The sequence below is a fragment of the Protopterus annectens genome, chromosome 1.part1 (assembly GCF_019279795.1).
Source record: "Protopterus annectens isolate FY-2018-M chromosome 1.part1, PAN1.0, whole genome shotgun sequence".
In the NCBI taxonomy this organism is placed as follows: Eukaryota; Metazoa; Chordata; order Ceratodontiformes; family Protopteridae; genus Protopterus; species Protopterus annectens.
In genome coordinates, this window is record NC_056726.1 from 780362836 (window position 1) to 780379757 (window position 16922).

General features: G+C 42.8%; 1 protein-coding gene across 2 annotated transcripts in view; it reads left to right on the forward strand.

Annotated features, from left to right (window-relative positions):
* The first annotated feature begins 381 nt into the window (after positions 1 to 381).
* The window catches only part of NOL6 (nucleolar protein 6), a 1772660-nt gene continuing 1756119 nt past the window's right edge, over positions 382 to 16922 (forward strand). For both annotated transcript variants that reach the window (XM_044078098.1, XM_044078107.1), the window contains exon 1: positions 382 to 966. In XM_044078098.1, the coding sequence (XP_043934033.1) occupies positions 904 to 966 (63 nt within the window). In that variant the 5' untranslated portion in view covers positions 382 to 903. The remainder of the gene's footprint in view (positions 967 to 16922) is intronic.

The following is a 16922-nucleotide window of genomic DNA, read 5'->3' on the forward strand; positions in this document are numbered from 1 at the left end:
TTCTCCAGTCCCAAACTCACTAATTTTTGTAGGGATTAAGAGGGAAAATTTGAGTCAAAATCAGGGACACCCCTGCAAATCAGTGACAGTTGAGACATAGAAGCTTGTCCATAGGATACTCATATTTCGTATTAGTTCACATCGCTATTATAATTATGAGTAATAGACCTTTAAGGGGGCGGAAATATCACCTCCGTTTTTTTTTTTTTTTTTTGTCATAATAGGGACGGTCTTCTTTGGCACAACCCTCCTCCGAAAACACCGACCGTTTAGGTTGACCCTAAATATATATGCTGGTTATAGCGTATGACGTCATGAAGCAAACAACCAATGACCATAGGCGTAAAATTGCGGCGGTAGCTGCAAGACTTAGCAAATGGTACGGGACGTGGTTAATAAGGTTGGGTGGAGCTTGATGATGTTCGAGTTACTGTAAGTTGCAAAACAAGTGAAAAATTCCACGTGGTCGTCTCGCTGCTTCCACTGTCAGCCCTCATAGAAAACTGATCTTTCATTATTCCCGGGTTCATATGTAAAGGTATACTCGTGTACTAAAGCTGCACATAGGTGAAATTTTAAAGCAAAACGCAACAGCGTACATAAGATGAGATTTTGCTTGCGCGCGCCCAGTTGAAGAGAAGACTTGACTGTAGAGGGAATCAGCTAAATAACGCGAGCTATCTTGCCTTGTATGTTAAATATAGTCAGGAGTTGGAGCAACATACAGTTTGAAGAACTGTCTTTGGTTTTCGGTAGCAAGAAAGAGATGGCTTGTAATTGGGCTTGATCCATCAGCTGGTGTGGTGTTTATGCACGCAACTGTTTGTAAGAACTCATATTTGGGAAACAGTCTTTTCACCCTGTGTCCTAATTTCCTTTCCTGGAATTCTGTTAATCAACTGGATGGCCCAGCAGGAGACGACAAGGGAGCAGAAGTCCATTGTATCAGATGTTACACATCATGAGGTACGTCAGTTATTTTAGTTTTCAGAAATCTTTTCTTACTATGCAGCAGGCTTCAGTGATGCTATGCAGGTGAGGAAAAATCCTGCCGTCTCTTGAATGGCATCCTGATGTGGTCAACTGTATCGACGTTACATCTGTTATTGTGCTGTATGAATCATGCAGTAAGCAATGTCAATTTTAATTATCTTCTGTTTGGTTTTACTGAGATTTTGGTGTGTAAAAGTTGCAGACTGTTGTAGTGCCACAGTGCTGTATTATCTCATTTTGGGAATCAGAAAAGTGGTAGTTACAGTAGCATCCTAGCCACTGCCAGTCCCATGGCGTATGTTAGTATTCTGCTTCAGTAGTTGTTGAGTTTACTACTCACGGATGCGCTCTGGGAGTGACGCCTACCTTCTAGCCCTCACATCCATCTAGCAATGCAGTGTATCCTTATGGGGCTGTTATTTACCAGTTATTCTTACAGTATAATAAATGATGTATTTTTTCATGTAGGAATGTTGCTGAAATTTGATATGTATGTCCCCACCCCCTGGATTTTTAGGTTCATAGGTAGGTACTAGGCTATCTGCCCAAGGGCCTACGTAAGCCCAACCAACAAGGTTCCCTGGCTTACGCCACCCAACAAAGTTATTTTCCTGTGCCACTGTCGAGCAGACACACAGACGTGATCCCCAAGGTGTATTTCCTATTTCCCATCCACTCATCAAGATTTTTCTCTTAGAGTGCTATTGAAGAACTTTGCTTGACATAGATGGATCGTCTGTTCCAGAGTATGGGAAGTCTCTGGGACAGGAATCTATCCCTCCAGCATGTCCTGTTTATTGTCGTGACAAGGTTTAAATCCCTAGAGTGTGTAGCTTGGAGGGATTGGGATTTCTTTAGGTGGAGCAACCCCAACAGCTCTGGGTTTGACATAGCTTTATATGTTAGGCAGAGATCACCTCGGAGTAGGCGATATGCTATGGAGTAAAGCTGGAGTTTTTTGAGGTGGTCAGTGTAGGGCATTTCTTTGAGGCCAGTAATCCTCTTTGTGAGGTACTTCTGTGGCCTTTCCAGCTTCTGCAGATGTCTTGTGAGGTACATTCCAAAAGGGGTGTTGTACTCTCTTATCACACATTTGGTGTTAAGTAGATTGCTGCCTATGTGGTAGTTCATGGGTACAGAGTTTTTACCAAAGGCGGATGACACTGCACTTTTTGGCATTGAGCATGAGGCCATGGCTCTGACACCAGGCATCTGTCTCGGTGAGGCCCTTCTGTAGGATGTCCGCATCATTTGGGGACTTGACTATGGCTCGTAGTTTGTAGTAATCTGCGAACTTCGTTAGCCAGAGGCCTTCTGTGTTAGCCTGTACTTCAGAGAAGTAGATACCAAACAGGAAGGTACTCCACTTGTCACTGCTTTGAGGTCACATTTGGAGTCTGCAACCTTTACAGTGAGCCATTTGGCAACCCATCTTGTGACGTAGGGATTTATACCTAGTTTAGTGAGTTTAGCTATAATTCCAGAATGGGGATGGTGTCGAAAGCCTTGGTGAGGTCAAGATAGGCTGTGTGAACCACCCTACCCTCATCTACGGCTTTGGTGACTGCCTCAAAGAAGTCAATCAGGTTCAGGAAGCATGATCTGCCTTTCACAAACCCGAACTGGGTGGGATCCAGAGTTTGGAGGTTACCAATGTCTTTGTTTATGAGTTACATGATGATACGTTCCAGTAACTAAAAAAATCCAGTTTTAACTAAAAAAATGACTTTACTTTTTGAACTAGTGGAGAACAAGGTTGGTGGTACCTCCTTACATGCAAGACGTTTTAGCAGCTTTCCAGTTTTGCTATGTTCTGCAGACTTGTATATTAGTAACCTGTGCTGCAGTCTAACATTCTTTTTCATACATAAATCTAATTAAATTTGCAGAAAAATACAACAGCTTACACTGTTGTATGTAGAGGGAGTTGCCCCCCTTAACCTCTCCCATCTGTTTTTAGTAAAACGATAACATTATTTTTTTTTTTTTGGTATTGTGGGTTAAAAGGGATGGCAGACCCTTCACATATGACATATATTTACAAAATTCTGTGCCTGTTGGGTACTGATGACTTCTACAACACTAATATGTGTGTGATCATTCCCAAAAATGTATGCAACACAGGAGCATGTATTATGTAAGCAATAATACCTGACAAGGTGTGTGTAATTGGGGAATTAACACGTGCCCAAAGGTGTTGAGACAGTTTCCCCATCTTCATTTGTCATACTTGCTGTACGTAATTGTTGGAGGAGGAAGTATTTTACATGCAACATAAGTTGTATAAATATTTAATGGTTAACACACACATGACTTAAATACATTCAGAAGCACAGACACGCCCGTGTCCAGCATTTACAGCCACTTCATTTTAATACACCTCAGATGTGTTACTGAGGGCAAACAAAAAAATAAATAAAGCATTGAAACCACCCCCCATCTTGCCTCTTTACTGATGTTCTTCGTGTTTCATTGTTGCAGTCATTACATTTGAGTTATCTGCTTGCTGGTAGCCCTCAGTCGGCCTGATTACCAAAGTCTTGGGTCATATGTCGGTTGCTGTCTCTTCTTCTGTGACGTCAGGTCGTCAAGGGTATAAAACATGCAGCTGACGTCATTACATCAGTCTTTCTTGCTGACGTCATTACATCAGTCTTTCTTGCCGTGTGGTGCCCAAAGCAGAAGCAGTTCGCAAGTGCCGGTCGGCCAACTCCTGAAATTTTCGTTTTTGAGTTTCAGAACCAAAGTCTTCAACTGAAAGCTAAGTACCCTGTTGGGGAAACTTTTTCTTGCTCTAAACCAATGTCCGTAAAAGTAAATAATTGCATTTCTTGTGGAAAGCAAATACCTCAATGATTTTCATTCGTACTGTATTCCTTGCCTAGTCCCTGACCACGACATACCTCGCTGTCGGTTTTGTGCCTTATTTAAACCACAAACTCTCCATCGTCTGTATATTTGCGCTTCTAAAATTTTTGGTGCTCTGTTCAATTATCCTGATATGTCTTCTGTAAGCCATCCAACTACCGACATTCCGAAGAAATGCATAGATAAAGACAGAGTCAGGCCGCCCAGTTCGCCGGTACTCAGTGAGGCGCTTTCGCAGCCCCTGATACCCGCTACTTCAGATTCGCAGGCCTCTACTGAGACCCATTCGGAGTCCGGAATGCTGTGAGATGCTTTAGTTGTGGAACCTGTGGATGTCTCTACCTTGGATGGGTCCGGAGCCGTTGTGCAGGCACCGGCTTCTGAGGGGTGTATTCAGGTCTACTGACTTGAATATTAAACCGGCGCCATCTTCTTCAAGGCCTAAAACTCGAACCATGCCTAGAAAACTGACGCCCAGACCGCATGGTCAGGCCTCTATGCCTAAAGAACAAATGATAAGAATGACTGAAGACCTTATTACTTTAATCAGGAGAAGCCAACCTTCCCCCTCTGAGTCCTAGAACTGCGTTTGCTTATGATACTTCTGATCAGGATTCTGAAATTTCCATTTCCTCTGATGACCAGGATTTATCCTCATTTACCTATGAGGATTCTGATGCTGAGGACTCTACTCCTTCTGCACACACCCCCCCCCCGAGGATTTCTCTTTTGGTGAAACCTTGCATACTCTCAGGGAGCTTTTTTGTTGGGAAAGTCAGGATTTCTCTGATTCTAAAAAGAGGCTTAGGGATTTCTTACTCCTGCCCCAGCACAGCACAGGCCTTTATCTATACCTCCTGTACTGGACATTGTTGATGATGCCTTTTCGGAATCTAGCATGGCCCCTTACTCTTTACCTCCTGCTTCGAGAAAACCTGATGGATATTACAAGGTTCCTGACTCACAAGTTCCTTTTCAAACATCCTACTGGGTATCCTGAAATAATTTCACAGGGACCCAAGGGCATTAAAGCTAGTACTGCCAAAAATCTTACCCCCTCTGATACACTCCAGGGCGCTGGATAGGTGGGGTAAGAAGGTATACACTTCTGGAACTTTGGCCATTAGGGCCTTGAATTGCCAGTTTCATATGTTAAAGTATCAGCTGCATACTATTGGATTGCTTAAACAGAAAATGATGTTGACTCCTGATTGTGCTGAAAATAAGGATTTACAGGATTTTATGCATTCTGCTGAACAAGTTGGTAAACATACATTGCAATGTGGTTTTGATTTACTAGAGGCATCTTGCAGGGCTGCGGTAACTGGGTCTGTACTTAGAAGGCATGCTTGGCTTAAGGAGCAATCCCTTGCCAGATCATGTTAAAACGAAATTACTGGATGCTCCCTTAAATCAGGGCCACCTGTTTGGCAACAAGGCAGAAGTTGTTCTTAAAAAGATGGAGGAAAAAGCTAAATCTATGCAAACTGACTTTTTACAAGTACAACCTCCAAGATTTAGTAGGCATTGGCCTTCTAAGAATTGGTCCTTTCCTGCCTCTTCCAGACCTTCAGTCCAAACCCAGATCCAGCAGAGCACCCAGGCTTCAGTCCCAGGGGACGCACAGGACTAAGCAGTGGGGGGCCTCCACTTCCAGATTTGGGAGTAATAAACCCCCCCCCCCTCTATGGTAAACTGTCTCAATGACTTCTTTTTAAAACTTCCAAGCACTTCTCAACTGACTGCCCCTTTGTGGGGAAAGATTACACTTCATGCAAAGAACTGGGGACTCATTACCCAGGGCAAATGGGTTTCAATTATAGTGTTCCAAGGATACAGATTTCACTTCCTCACATCACCAACTCCAAGCGGTTGGTTGAATCTTCCTCCAAAGCAGTGGGCAGAGGCCCAAAAGCAAGTACTCTCTCTGTTAAGCATAGGGGCTATTCAGTTGGTACCAGAAGAGAAAAATGGACAAGGGTTCTACTCGAGATTTTTTCTGGTACCCAGAAAAGACAATTCATGGCGTCCTATCCTGGACCTGCCTACTCTAAATACCTTTTTGGTGATTCCAAAATTCAAGATGCTAACTCATCACCAGTTGCTTCCTATGCTAAGCAAAGATGCCTGGTTGGCAACACTAAATTTAAAGGAAGCATACCTGCACATCCCAATCAGGGAATCTTACAGAAGATACCTATGCTTCAAAGCGGGCTACACGCACTATTAGTTCTCTGCACTGCCCTTTGGCTTATCTACTGCGCCCAGGGTACTCACAAAGTGCCTAGCTCCAGTCATTGCATTTTGCAGGCAAAGAAATATTCAAATATACCAATACCTGGACGATTGTCTAATTCAGGCAAAAAAACAGGACATACTTTTGAATCATCTGGCTTTTGTACAGAGGCTGCTAACTTGTCTGGGATACACCATAAATGAAAAGAAATCACACCTGGTACCCTGTCAACAAATTATATTCCTGGGAGCAAGCTTGAATACAACTTCCAGATGGCTTTCCTCACGCCAGAGAAACAAATTCACTTGACAACCTACTTTCAAACAAGTGGTCACAAAAACCCTGCTATCTGCAAGGCAAATACTACAAGCCTTGGGGTTCATGGCCTCCTGCATTCTTCTAATTCCGTATGCAAGACTGCATATGAGGAAACTACAGTGGTATCTAAAAAGCCTATGGTGTCAACATTCTCAAGGATCTAGAAGCAATAATTCCTATCATTCCTTGTCTATGCCTAGAGTTCCTTTGGTGGTCAGAGGCCTGCCACTAAAATAAGGGACTACCATTCACACTACCTCCTGCCGCCCAAACCCTAACAGACGCATCAGAATATGCATGGGGGGCACACCTGGCAGGGAAGTGCATTCAGGGCAAATGGAACCCAATTCAAATGCACCTTCACAGCAGTCATAAATAAATGTTAGCTGTAGAGAATGCTCTGATAGCCTTTAAGGACCACATTCTTCCAGGACAATTAATGGTAAAGATGGACAACACCACTGTTATGTGGTACATAAACAAGCAGGGGGGTGCACATTCTTACCCCCTCTGCAGACTAGCCATGGCATTATGGAACACAGCCTTCAGCTACCATGTACTAAATACACTGACAGATGGACTAAGCAGAACCCTCATGGAACCACACGAATGGGAACTGGAACCAAGAATTTTCAACATGTTGACAAGCAAATGGGTGAGCCCAGATACAGACCTGTTTGCCTCCCCCCAGAACTATCAATTGGAAAAATTTTGTGCAAGGACTCCCCACATACAAGCTTGGAAAGTGGATGCTCTGTCCTTCAGCTGGAAAAACCTATCAGTTTATGCCTTTCCTCCTCTGCCTCTGCTTTCCAAAGTACTACTAAAGATCAAGCAAGACAAACCAAGGATGATTTTGATTGCACCAGCCTGGCCACGCCAACACTGGTACCCCCTCCTGCACAGTGTGTCACTGTTGGCCCCATGGCACCTGCCTCAGACTCCTACCCTGTTGTCTCAGCAGGAGAACCAGATTCTGCACCCTCAGCTTCAAACACTAAACTTAGCAGCTTGGCTAATTACCTAAGCTCTCCTTTACCATCCCTCATTAAACCAGTGATGGATGTAATTTTAGAGGCAAGGAGGCCTAGTACTAGAAAATCTTATGTTGAAAAATGGAAAAGATTCTGTGCTTGGAACCATTCTCAAGGGATGAGCACAGCAGTGCCCAGTTTACCTCAGATTTTACAATACTTAACTGAGATGCTTCACAAGGACCTGTCTTTTTTTCCTCAATAAAAATTCACGCCTCAGCCATTTCAGCTCATTAAAACACAGAACCTCCCCTCTTCTCTCTTCCACTGCTCAAGCAGTTCCTCAGAGGGGCCAAAAAAGTTAAGACCACTCAGGAGAGCTCCAACTCCAGCCTGGGACCTTAACTTTGTATTGGAGAAACTTACTCTTCCTCCTTTCGAGCCAGCTGCTACTGCAGATTTAAAATTCCTTTCTTGGAAAATGGCTTCCCTTTTAGGCATCACTTCAGCAAGAAGGGTATCCGAATTAGAGGCCCTTATGGCAGTGGAGCCTGTCATCCTCTTTTATGCGGACAGAGTGTCCCTCAGGACCAATCCCTCTTTCATGCCAAAGGTGGTATCCAGTCTGGCCTTTAATCAGTCCATTAATTTGCCTACCTTCTTTCCTAAAGCACAAAACAAAGGGAAACGGATACTGTACTCCTTAGATGTGCACAGACAACTTAGATTCTACTTGGACAGGTCTAAACCTCAAAGGAAATCTGAACAACTGCTGGTGGCATTTGCTGCAGGGACTGAGGGGAAGGCTATTTCAAAGCGAATTATCTCCAAATGGATAGGCCATTGCGTTCACTTCTGCTATAAGCACCATGGAAAACCTATCCCACAGGGGATCAGATCCCACTCGACCAGGGCTGCATCTACCTCTACAGCCTTTCTCAGAGGCATACCTACCAGGGTCATCCTAGATGCTGCTACCTGGAGTTCTGTACATACTTTCACCAAGCATTACCATTTGCCAATTTTCTCTAAATCCAGAGCTGGCTTAGCCACTGCAGTTTTGCAGGGCCTTATAGCTGGTCCTAATGCTATCTGAATTCCTCCTCCCATACTTAGCTTTGGGAATCTACCCAAATGTAATGACTGCAACAGTGAAACACGAAGAACATTGTATAGTTGTGTACACTTACCATAAATGTAGATGTTCGAGTGCCTTCACTTTTGCAGTCCTGGTTACCCTCCCTCCAGCCCCCTGACTTTGTTTGGCTATACCTCTTCTCTCCTTTTCAATGCTTAAAAGCTTTTTGGTGTATTTGCTTTTTTGTTTGAGGTATAACCTTCTATATTTGTAGATTTAATTGCTTCCCGTTAGGGGGGCACCTGATGTGTGGGCCAAGAAAAACTGATGTAATGACATCTGCTGCATGTTTTATACTCCTGACGATCTGATGTCACGGAAGAAGAGACCGCAACCGACGCAGGACCCAAGACTTTGTTAATCAGGCTGAGGGCTGCAAGCAGATAACCCAAATGTAATGACTGCAACAGTGAATACACTCGAGCATCTACATTTATGGTAAGAGTACACAACTGTACTTTCCTAAGATTGCAGTGCATTTTATTCCTAAGGTATCCAATTCTCTTATCTTGCTTCTAATTCTGTGAAACCCTTCCTTTCTCCTTATCTCTCTTTATTGCAATACTGCTACTCATCTTTCCTTCCTCTCTGCTTCTGTCCTGCACTCTTACAAATTCCTTTCATACTTGACTAACTCTCTTCTCCTACTCACAGCCAGTCTAACTGTAAACTTTTCTAAAGTTAATGTCTAGCTGTATTGTTTCTTGTTTCTCTCCTCTGTATCTCCTCATGCTGAAAGGTATATTCATATTGCTGTGTATGTTAAACTTGCTATTACTTATGTCTATGTAAATCTTTTGGATTATTATATGTCAAATTAATTGTATGTTTTTACTGTGGAGTTTTTCTCCCCGGGTTTCCACTGAAAAAGGGCTTTGTCCCAGTTGGACTAACCAGGTCAACAAATGTGAAATAAATAAATGTGTTTTATTAATTAGCATGGTAGTATACTGATCACTGTAAGCCATTTGCAGGCACAGTCAAGGTGAAAAGACTCGCAAAAAATTAAGTAGAACAAATTCACAAGCACAGAGTAGTCACAGGAGGTAGATAATCCTATAGACAATTGAAAACAATATGTGAATAGTAGCAGATCGAATGCGAGTTAATTTTAGTAGTAAACCTGTGAGGAAAGTGGCTACTAAGAGCTGAGGGTCAAAGTACACGTGATGCAAGTGAAGGTTATCCGTCTAGTGGAAAAGAACTTGGGGCCAGATTTTTGATGAAGGCGTCTTTTGAGTTGAGCTCTGAAGGTGGGGAAAGAAGGCTTCTTTAAGGTGAAGGGGAGGCATTGCCAGAGATTGGGTACAATAATGGAGAAGGAATGGTTGGTACAATGCAGTTTAGTGCTGCTGTGTTCCTCACAGAAAGACTGATTTGCTGGTAAATCACTGATGATTAAGCATAAAGTTAGTTACTAATGCCAGACATTAGAGTTTTATACTTTAAAATGGATGTATGTTGATGATGTCTGAAGACATTACCATATGCTGACTTTGGTTTATGCTCTTTCTTTCACGCACATAGATGTAAATACATTATTTTTTTCTTTATTAATTTATGTTTTTATGTCCTCTAAATAACAAGTGCTGTTTGTAAAGTGGAAAAAATGATTGTAAATTAAGATGTAATGTACAGTTTACCAATTCTGTAAAACATGTTAAATATTTGTGCTATTTGTGTTATGTTTAGAACAGATCTTCAAAACATTTACTAAAGTTATTGTGACACTATTAATTTCCACCTTAATTGAGGGTTAAACACCATCTATCATCAAACAGGATATGCCATTTATGCAAAAATCCCACCCCGTATTTTGTCAACATTGAGGGGGAGTAGTAAAGTCAACAGTTAGCACTGCTTCTGTTGTATGAAATTTCTCCAGAGCCAAACATACAGAAGTGCAGTGAAATCAAATTTACTGGATTCATGGAGTAAGAGTGGTTATGCTTGGGGACTGTCTGTGTTCCATGGGCAAGTTGATATTGGTTGTAAACACCTGCAAAAAGCTAACATGAGTGAGACTGTGACCATCTTCAGAGGCTAACTCTAGGGCAAATCTACTCCATCTGATTGACATGACAAAACTTGAACGCACTGCTCACCTTGGTGACCTTGCTTCATACACTACAATTTGCATGGGAAAGTTCTAGGTCCACCTTCAAGCTAGCCTTGAGGTGTTGGTCCCCATGAAGACCGATAGTGCCAAATTTATGAACCAAACCTTCATGAACACACTATGCTATAAGAGGAAGAAACTTCTAGCCCGTAAAGCAAACTTAACACCCCATCAGCTAGAGAAAATATCAGATTAATCAACAGTCAAATCCCCCAAGAGTAAGTATGAATTGAGAATTTCCACCCATCCCAAGGATATTCTTAAATCATTCTTTAGCTGTAGCAAGAACTTAAGAAATAATAGCCAGTAATGTGCAAAGTTAATAATACAAAATAATATCACCTGCTTGACCACCGAGGACAAGCTAACTTATTAGTGGATATATTCGGCACAGACTTTACCCCATATCCCTTAGATTACTCCCAGCATCGTAGCATACCATTGCCACCCGTCTCCAAATCACTTCAGAGTAAGGTGTAAGCATGCTCTCTAAGGCTAAAAACACTAGCTCTTTGGGCTGTCACATTATACCAGGTTGTGTTCTTGTCAGTATCAAACGCCGCCTGGCTGACTTTGTTTGGTCTCTGCTTCTTCACTATATGTGTGCCAGAAGTATGGAAAGCTACTGTCATCATACCATTCCACAAAGGGGGGCCCATGACTAACCCAGGCAACCATAAACCCAACAGTCTTATCTGAAAGGCAGTGGAGTGCATCATTATAGATCTCATAAATAAGGACATAGGCAATCTTCAAACTGTAAACCCTAATAAGTGTGGGATTGCCATTGTCTGATCCTGCCTCTTAAACCTGGTGTACTTTTTTGAACAAGTTTCTAAGGCATAAGACTCTGGTAAATTGATCGACACAGAGTACCTGGACTTGGCCAAAACCAGAGTGTGAAATTGTATAAGGGTTTACATTTAATCGTATTAGCTTCTATTACTTGCTGTATAGCAAAATTGCTCACCAAAGGACTTGGGCTCTTAGTGTTGCAGGCGCACACTTGACTAAAAGGCTAGTTGTTAGCAGTGTCTCTTTGGGATTGGTCCTGGGACCACTTTTCTATGGTGTCTCCTGCTCGAACATTAAAGCAGACACCAAAGGGCTGTGACTGCCAAAGTTTGTAGATGTTTAAAAATTTGACACCGTCATAAATAACCCCAGATGACTGGCACGTCCTCTAGTAGGATCTAACCCATGGTAACAAGCAATGCTTGGACCATGACCTCAAAATAAATGCCAAAAATGCAGTATTGTTTCCTTTATAAACCTGGGCACTCTTCTGTCTCATAGACAACAAACTACTAAACACTGACTCTTTTAGGGCCCTGGTATCTTACTATTAGAAAACCTTTTATGTATAGCTAAACTAATCGCTAAGGACATATCTTCTAGATGTAAGAAAGTCATTCTTCCCCTTCTACTTATTGTATCAGAAGAGTAAGAGACTATAACGTGTCCTTCGGTGTCTAGTTGGATAATCGTATGACCCAGCTCAAAAGACCACAGAGTTTCCTTACCAAAATAATCCTTCCTCAAAGTTCTCCTTGAGTTACCCTGACCACCCAAAAGCTTTGTAATTCTTTTCCATTTTCTGCTATTAAGAGGAAATGCTGCTTTTTGTGTGGAGTATCAGAAGGTTCAATCTTAACAACGTACCCAACACTCTAGTCCTAGGTGACTCTATAGTCAGACACACTGATGTTGCAGTCACCAGGCTAAACAAGGAGAAAGTTACTGTTAGCTGCCTGGCGGGTGCCAGGATCTGCCACATAATGCACGCACTCAGTTCACTCCACAACAAGTACAAATATGACTGTCATTGTCCATGTTGGTGCGAATGACCTGAAACGTACCTCCATGGATTACATGAAAAGAGACATGGAGGAGCTCCCGGATTATGTAGCCCAGACGGGTATGACCCTAGCCCTGAGCAGCCTCCTACCATCACCCAGAATGATTCCACAGTACAAGGACAGAATGATTGACTTCAACAATTGGCTAAGCTTCTGGTGTCATTCCAAGGGGATCCAGTATCTGTCTGCCTGGGATGACATGATTGACAGACTGCAATGCTTTGCCAGAGATGGCCTGCACCTCTCGCCCTTGGGATTCCGGATACTGGCTAAGGCTCTTGCCACCCCTATAGTGCCTTTTTAGACAAGGTTCAAATGACAAATTCACCACCGTAACGGTACAAGCAAGCAAAATCTGAGGGTAATGCTGCTCAATGCTAGAAGTCTAAACCTCAAAATGCACTCACTGGTGGCACTCCTTAAAATGGAGAACATCGACATCTATGCAGTAACAAAGACCTGGTTCAAGGCCCTAGAGAGCACCCCTGCATTACCAGGCAATAATTCATACCACACCTTTCGGCCACCTAACCTGGACCGAAACACTAAAGGTGGAGGCTTGTCCATATTCATTAAGGATATCCACACCTCAAGGCTAGTTGCTCAGCATAATGCATCCTAGTTTATCCAAGTGCATCTAACTCTGGGCAAGACCGCAATTCAAATTGTAGCTTGTTACAGATCCCCCAGGATTCCCACTCCTCATTTCTTGATGCACTGGAAAATATTAGGGTACAACCCAACACCCTAATAATGTGCGATTTCAACTACCCCCACCATTAACTGGGAAAACTGCTCGTTTTCTGGAATTCATAAATTCCAATGCCATGGATCAACTTATCCACACTCCCACCAGGGGCAGCAATATCCTAGACCTGGTCATTACCAACATGAGCAACCGGTGTTCCACACCAGAGGTCACTTCCTTGTTGGTCAGATCCGACCACAAGCTAATCACCCTAGACATCCACATCCCACCCCCCATTAGGGAAACTACCGTAAAAAATTTCTCCAAAGCCAACTTCACGCTTCTTAAGACAGAAGTGGCAAACTTCACGACACTCATGCAGACAGACAATGGAGGTATGACTGTTGAATCCTACACAAATGCACTTTATAAGCACTTACACGAGTGCATGGATCACGCTATCCCTAACAGAACCAAGATGCTATTCTCCAAAAAAAATGAAGCCAATCTGGTGGTCCCCCGCCATAAACAAACTCTCTACAACAGAAGAAAGAAACTGTTGCAAAAAAGAGTAAAATCCCATGATTGGAGAAACTCCCTGGTCAGCCTCAGTAAGAAGCTGAGATCCCTCATAAAATCCTCCAAAGCTAGTTACGAAAACCAAATCGCCACTGATTCTGAAGACAACCAGAAAGCATTCTATAGCTATGTCAAGAATCTCAATGGGAACACTCAGATCTGCTCTGAGTTACAGCACAACGGCACTAAATATACAGAGCTAACTGATATTGCTAACATCCTGGCAGATAATGGACTCTATACACACTGGACCATTTTTTTGACATTGATTAAGGGCTGTTAGAGATATAATTATTATTTATTTATTTACTGATGACACGAGGAATGATATACATAAAATTAGGTGTCTTTATTCAGGAAGTCTTTGTAACGAAGGAATGCTTTTGGAAAAGGAAATTTTACAATGATTATTTCATGTATATTTTAAGCATTTTCCACTTGCCAGTATACATGTATTTTATGGCTCTGTCATTTTTAATGCAGATGAAAGATTGGCGCCTAAATGCATATAAAATGTTTTAATTTATCTGTTTAATTGATTCTGATGAAGTCCACGGGATAGTGGATGAAAGCGCTTAATCATTTAGTTTGAAAAGTTATAATATTTTGTACATCTGCTCACTTATTTGTCAACTATTAAAGGTTGTATTATTGCTGTACCTTATTGGACTCATTTGCACCTTGGACTGTGATTGTGCACATCTTTTTAGGTTTTGGTTCAGTGCTAACTTTACCCCCCTGAAGGGCCCATCTCTATACCGGAAGAATGCGAAGTTCCTGTAATCACGGCTGCACAGGTAAAAACCACCACTCTCTCCAAAGCCAGGAACACAGCATCCCCGGGTTCTACATGAACTACGGAACGAACTGGCACCCCACCTAAGTACCATGTTCAATCATAGCCTTACCTCAGGCTTTCTGCCTACTGAATGACGTACAGTGATGGTTATCCCACTCCACAAAGGGGCGCCATCATGGACCCCGGGAACTACCGCCCCATTAGCCTGATGAGCCTGGTCTTCAAGGCCATGGAACGTATCATCATGGAACTTATAAACAAAGACATTGGTAATCTCCAAACTGTTGACCCCACCCAGTTCGGGTTTGTAAAAGGCAGATCATATGTCTCCTAAACCTGATATACGTCTTTGAAGCAGTCACCAAAGCCGTAGACGAGGGTAAGGTGGTTCACATAGCCTGTCTAGATCTTGCCAAGGCTGTCGACACCATCCCCCACTCTGGAATTATAGATGAACTCACTAAACTAGGTATAAATCCCTATATCACAAGATGGGTTGCCAACTGGCTCACTGACAGAACCCACACTGTGAAAGTCGCAGACTCCAAATCCGACTTCAGACCAATGACAAGTGGAGCACCACATGGTTCAGACCTGGGTCTTCTCCCGTTTGGTATCTACTTCTCTGAAGTACAGGCTAACACAGAAGGTCTTTGGCTAATGAAGTTCGCAGATGACTGCAAACTAGGAGCCATAATTTAAACTCCTAATGATGTGGGCATCCTACAAAAAGGCCTCCCTGAGACAGATGCCTGGTGTCAAAGCCATGGCCTCAAGCTCAGTGCCAAAAAGTGCATCATCATCCCCTTTGGTAAAAACACTGTAACCATGAACTACCACATAGGCGGTAGTCTACTTAACACCAAAAGTATGATGAGACCTTGGGACACAGATGGGCAGTAGTCTGTCCTTTGATAATCACATTGCTACAGTAGTCAGGAAATCCTTCTACGTGGCACACCTCATCACAAAATGTTTCTCATCCAGGAATAAAGAGGTCATTGTTCCCCTCTACTCGTCACTCATTTGACCCATTATAGAGTACAATGCCCCTTTTGGTATGTACCTCACAAGACACCTACAACAATCGGAAAGGCCACAGAAATACCTCACTAAGAGGATTACCGGCCTCAAACAGATACCATACGCAGACGGTCTCAAAAAACTCCAGCTCTACTCCATTACGTATTGCCTACTTAGAGGTGATCTTGCCTAACATACAAAGCTATGTAAAACCCAGAGCTGTTGGACATGCTCCACTTAAAGAAATCCCATTCCCTCCGAGCTATAAGCTCTGGGGACCTAAACCTTGTCACCACAATAAACAGAACATGCTGGAGGGATAGATTCCTGTCCCAGAGACTTCCCATACTCTGGAACAAACTACCTATCTGTATCAAACAAAGCTCCTCATTAGCACTCTTCAAGAAAAATCTTGATGACTGGATGGGAAATAGGAAATTCACCCCGGGGATCCCTTCTGTGGTTCTGCTCGACAGGGACACAGGAAAATAATTTTCTTGTGGCTCTGCTCGACAGAGAGACTGGCACATAATTTTCCTGCGGCTCTGCTCCACAGGGGCACAGGAAAATAATTTTCTTGGGTGGTGAAAATTAGGGTACCTTTTTGGCTAGGCTTATTATAGGCCCTAGGGCCAATAGCCTAGTATCTGCCTATGAACCTATGTTACTTCCTACATATTCACAAAACTAATACCAGTGTAAACACCTTCTGAAGAGACCCATACTACCACCAACACATAAATAGGACCTGATTGTGGGATAGATACAGCTTTTCAGAAATTGAGCTGCTCTCCTTCATCTCTACTGGTAACCTATCTCCCTTTATAAGTGTTACTTGATTAACTGAGTGGATAGTTGCATGTACACCCTCAGTCTGGCCCCTGTGGCCCTTATTGAAAGGGGCCAAATCTTAGTTGGGGAGCTGGTATTAATCTGTCTTGTTAATTTTAGTGGGATTACTGGCTCCGCTACAAACTTGTCGTCTGGATCAGCAAGCTTAGTGTGAACCTATAAATCTAAGGCTAACATGGGGGGGGAGAGAGATGGCAGTGGGAAGAGTATGATATCTCTGCACATTTGTGTTGGTGGGAATCCCATTTGTTTGGTCGAATGTTCAAAATATTGAATATGCATTTGTTTGAATTTTGGAATATCGAATCAGCTGTTAATGCAGTTGGAAACCCAAGGTAAATTTTTTTTTCTCATACACAAGCCTGGGATCGATGAAGCCTTGGACCATCTGGGTGAAGTTAAGTATCAAACAACTGTTGGCTTGACCAGCAGATATTGGCAGATAAAATTGACACTGCAGCCACAGAGAGATCCAA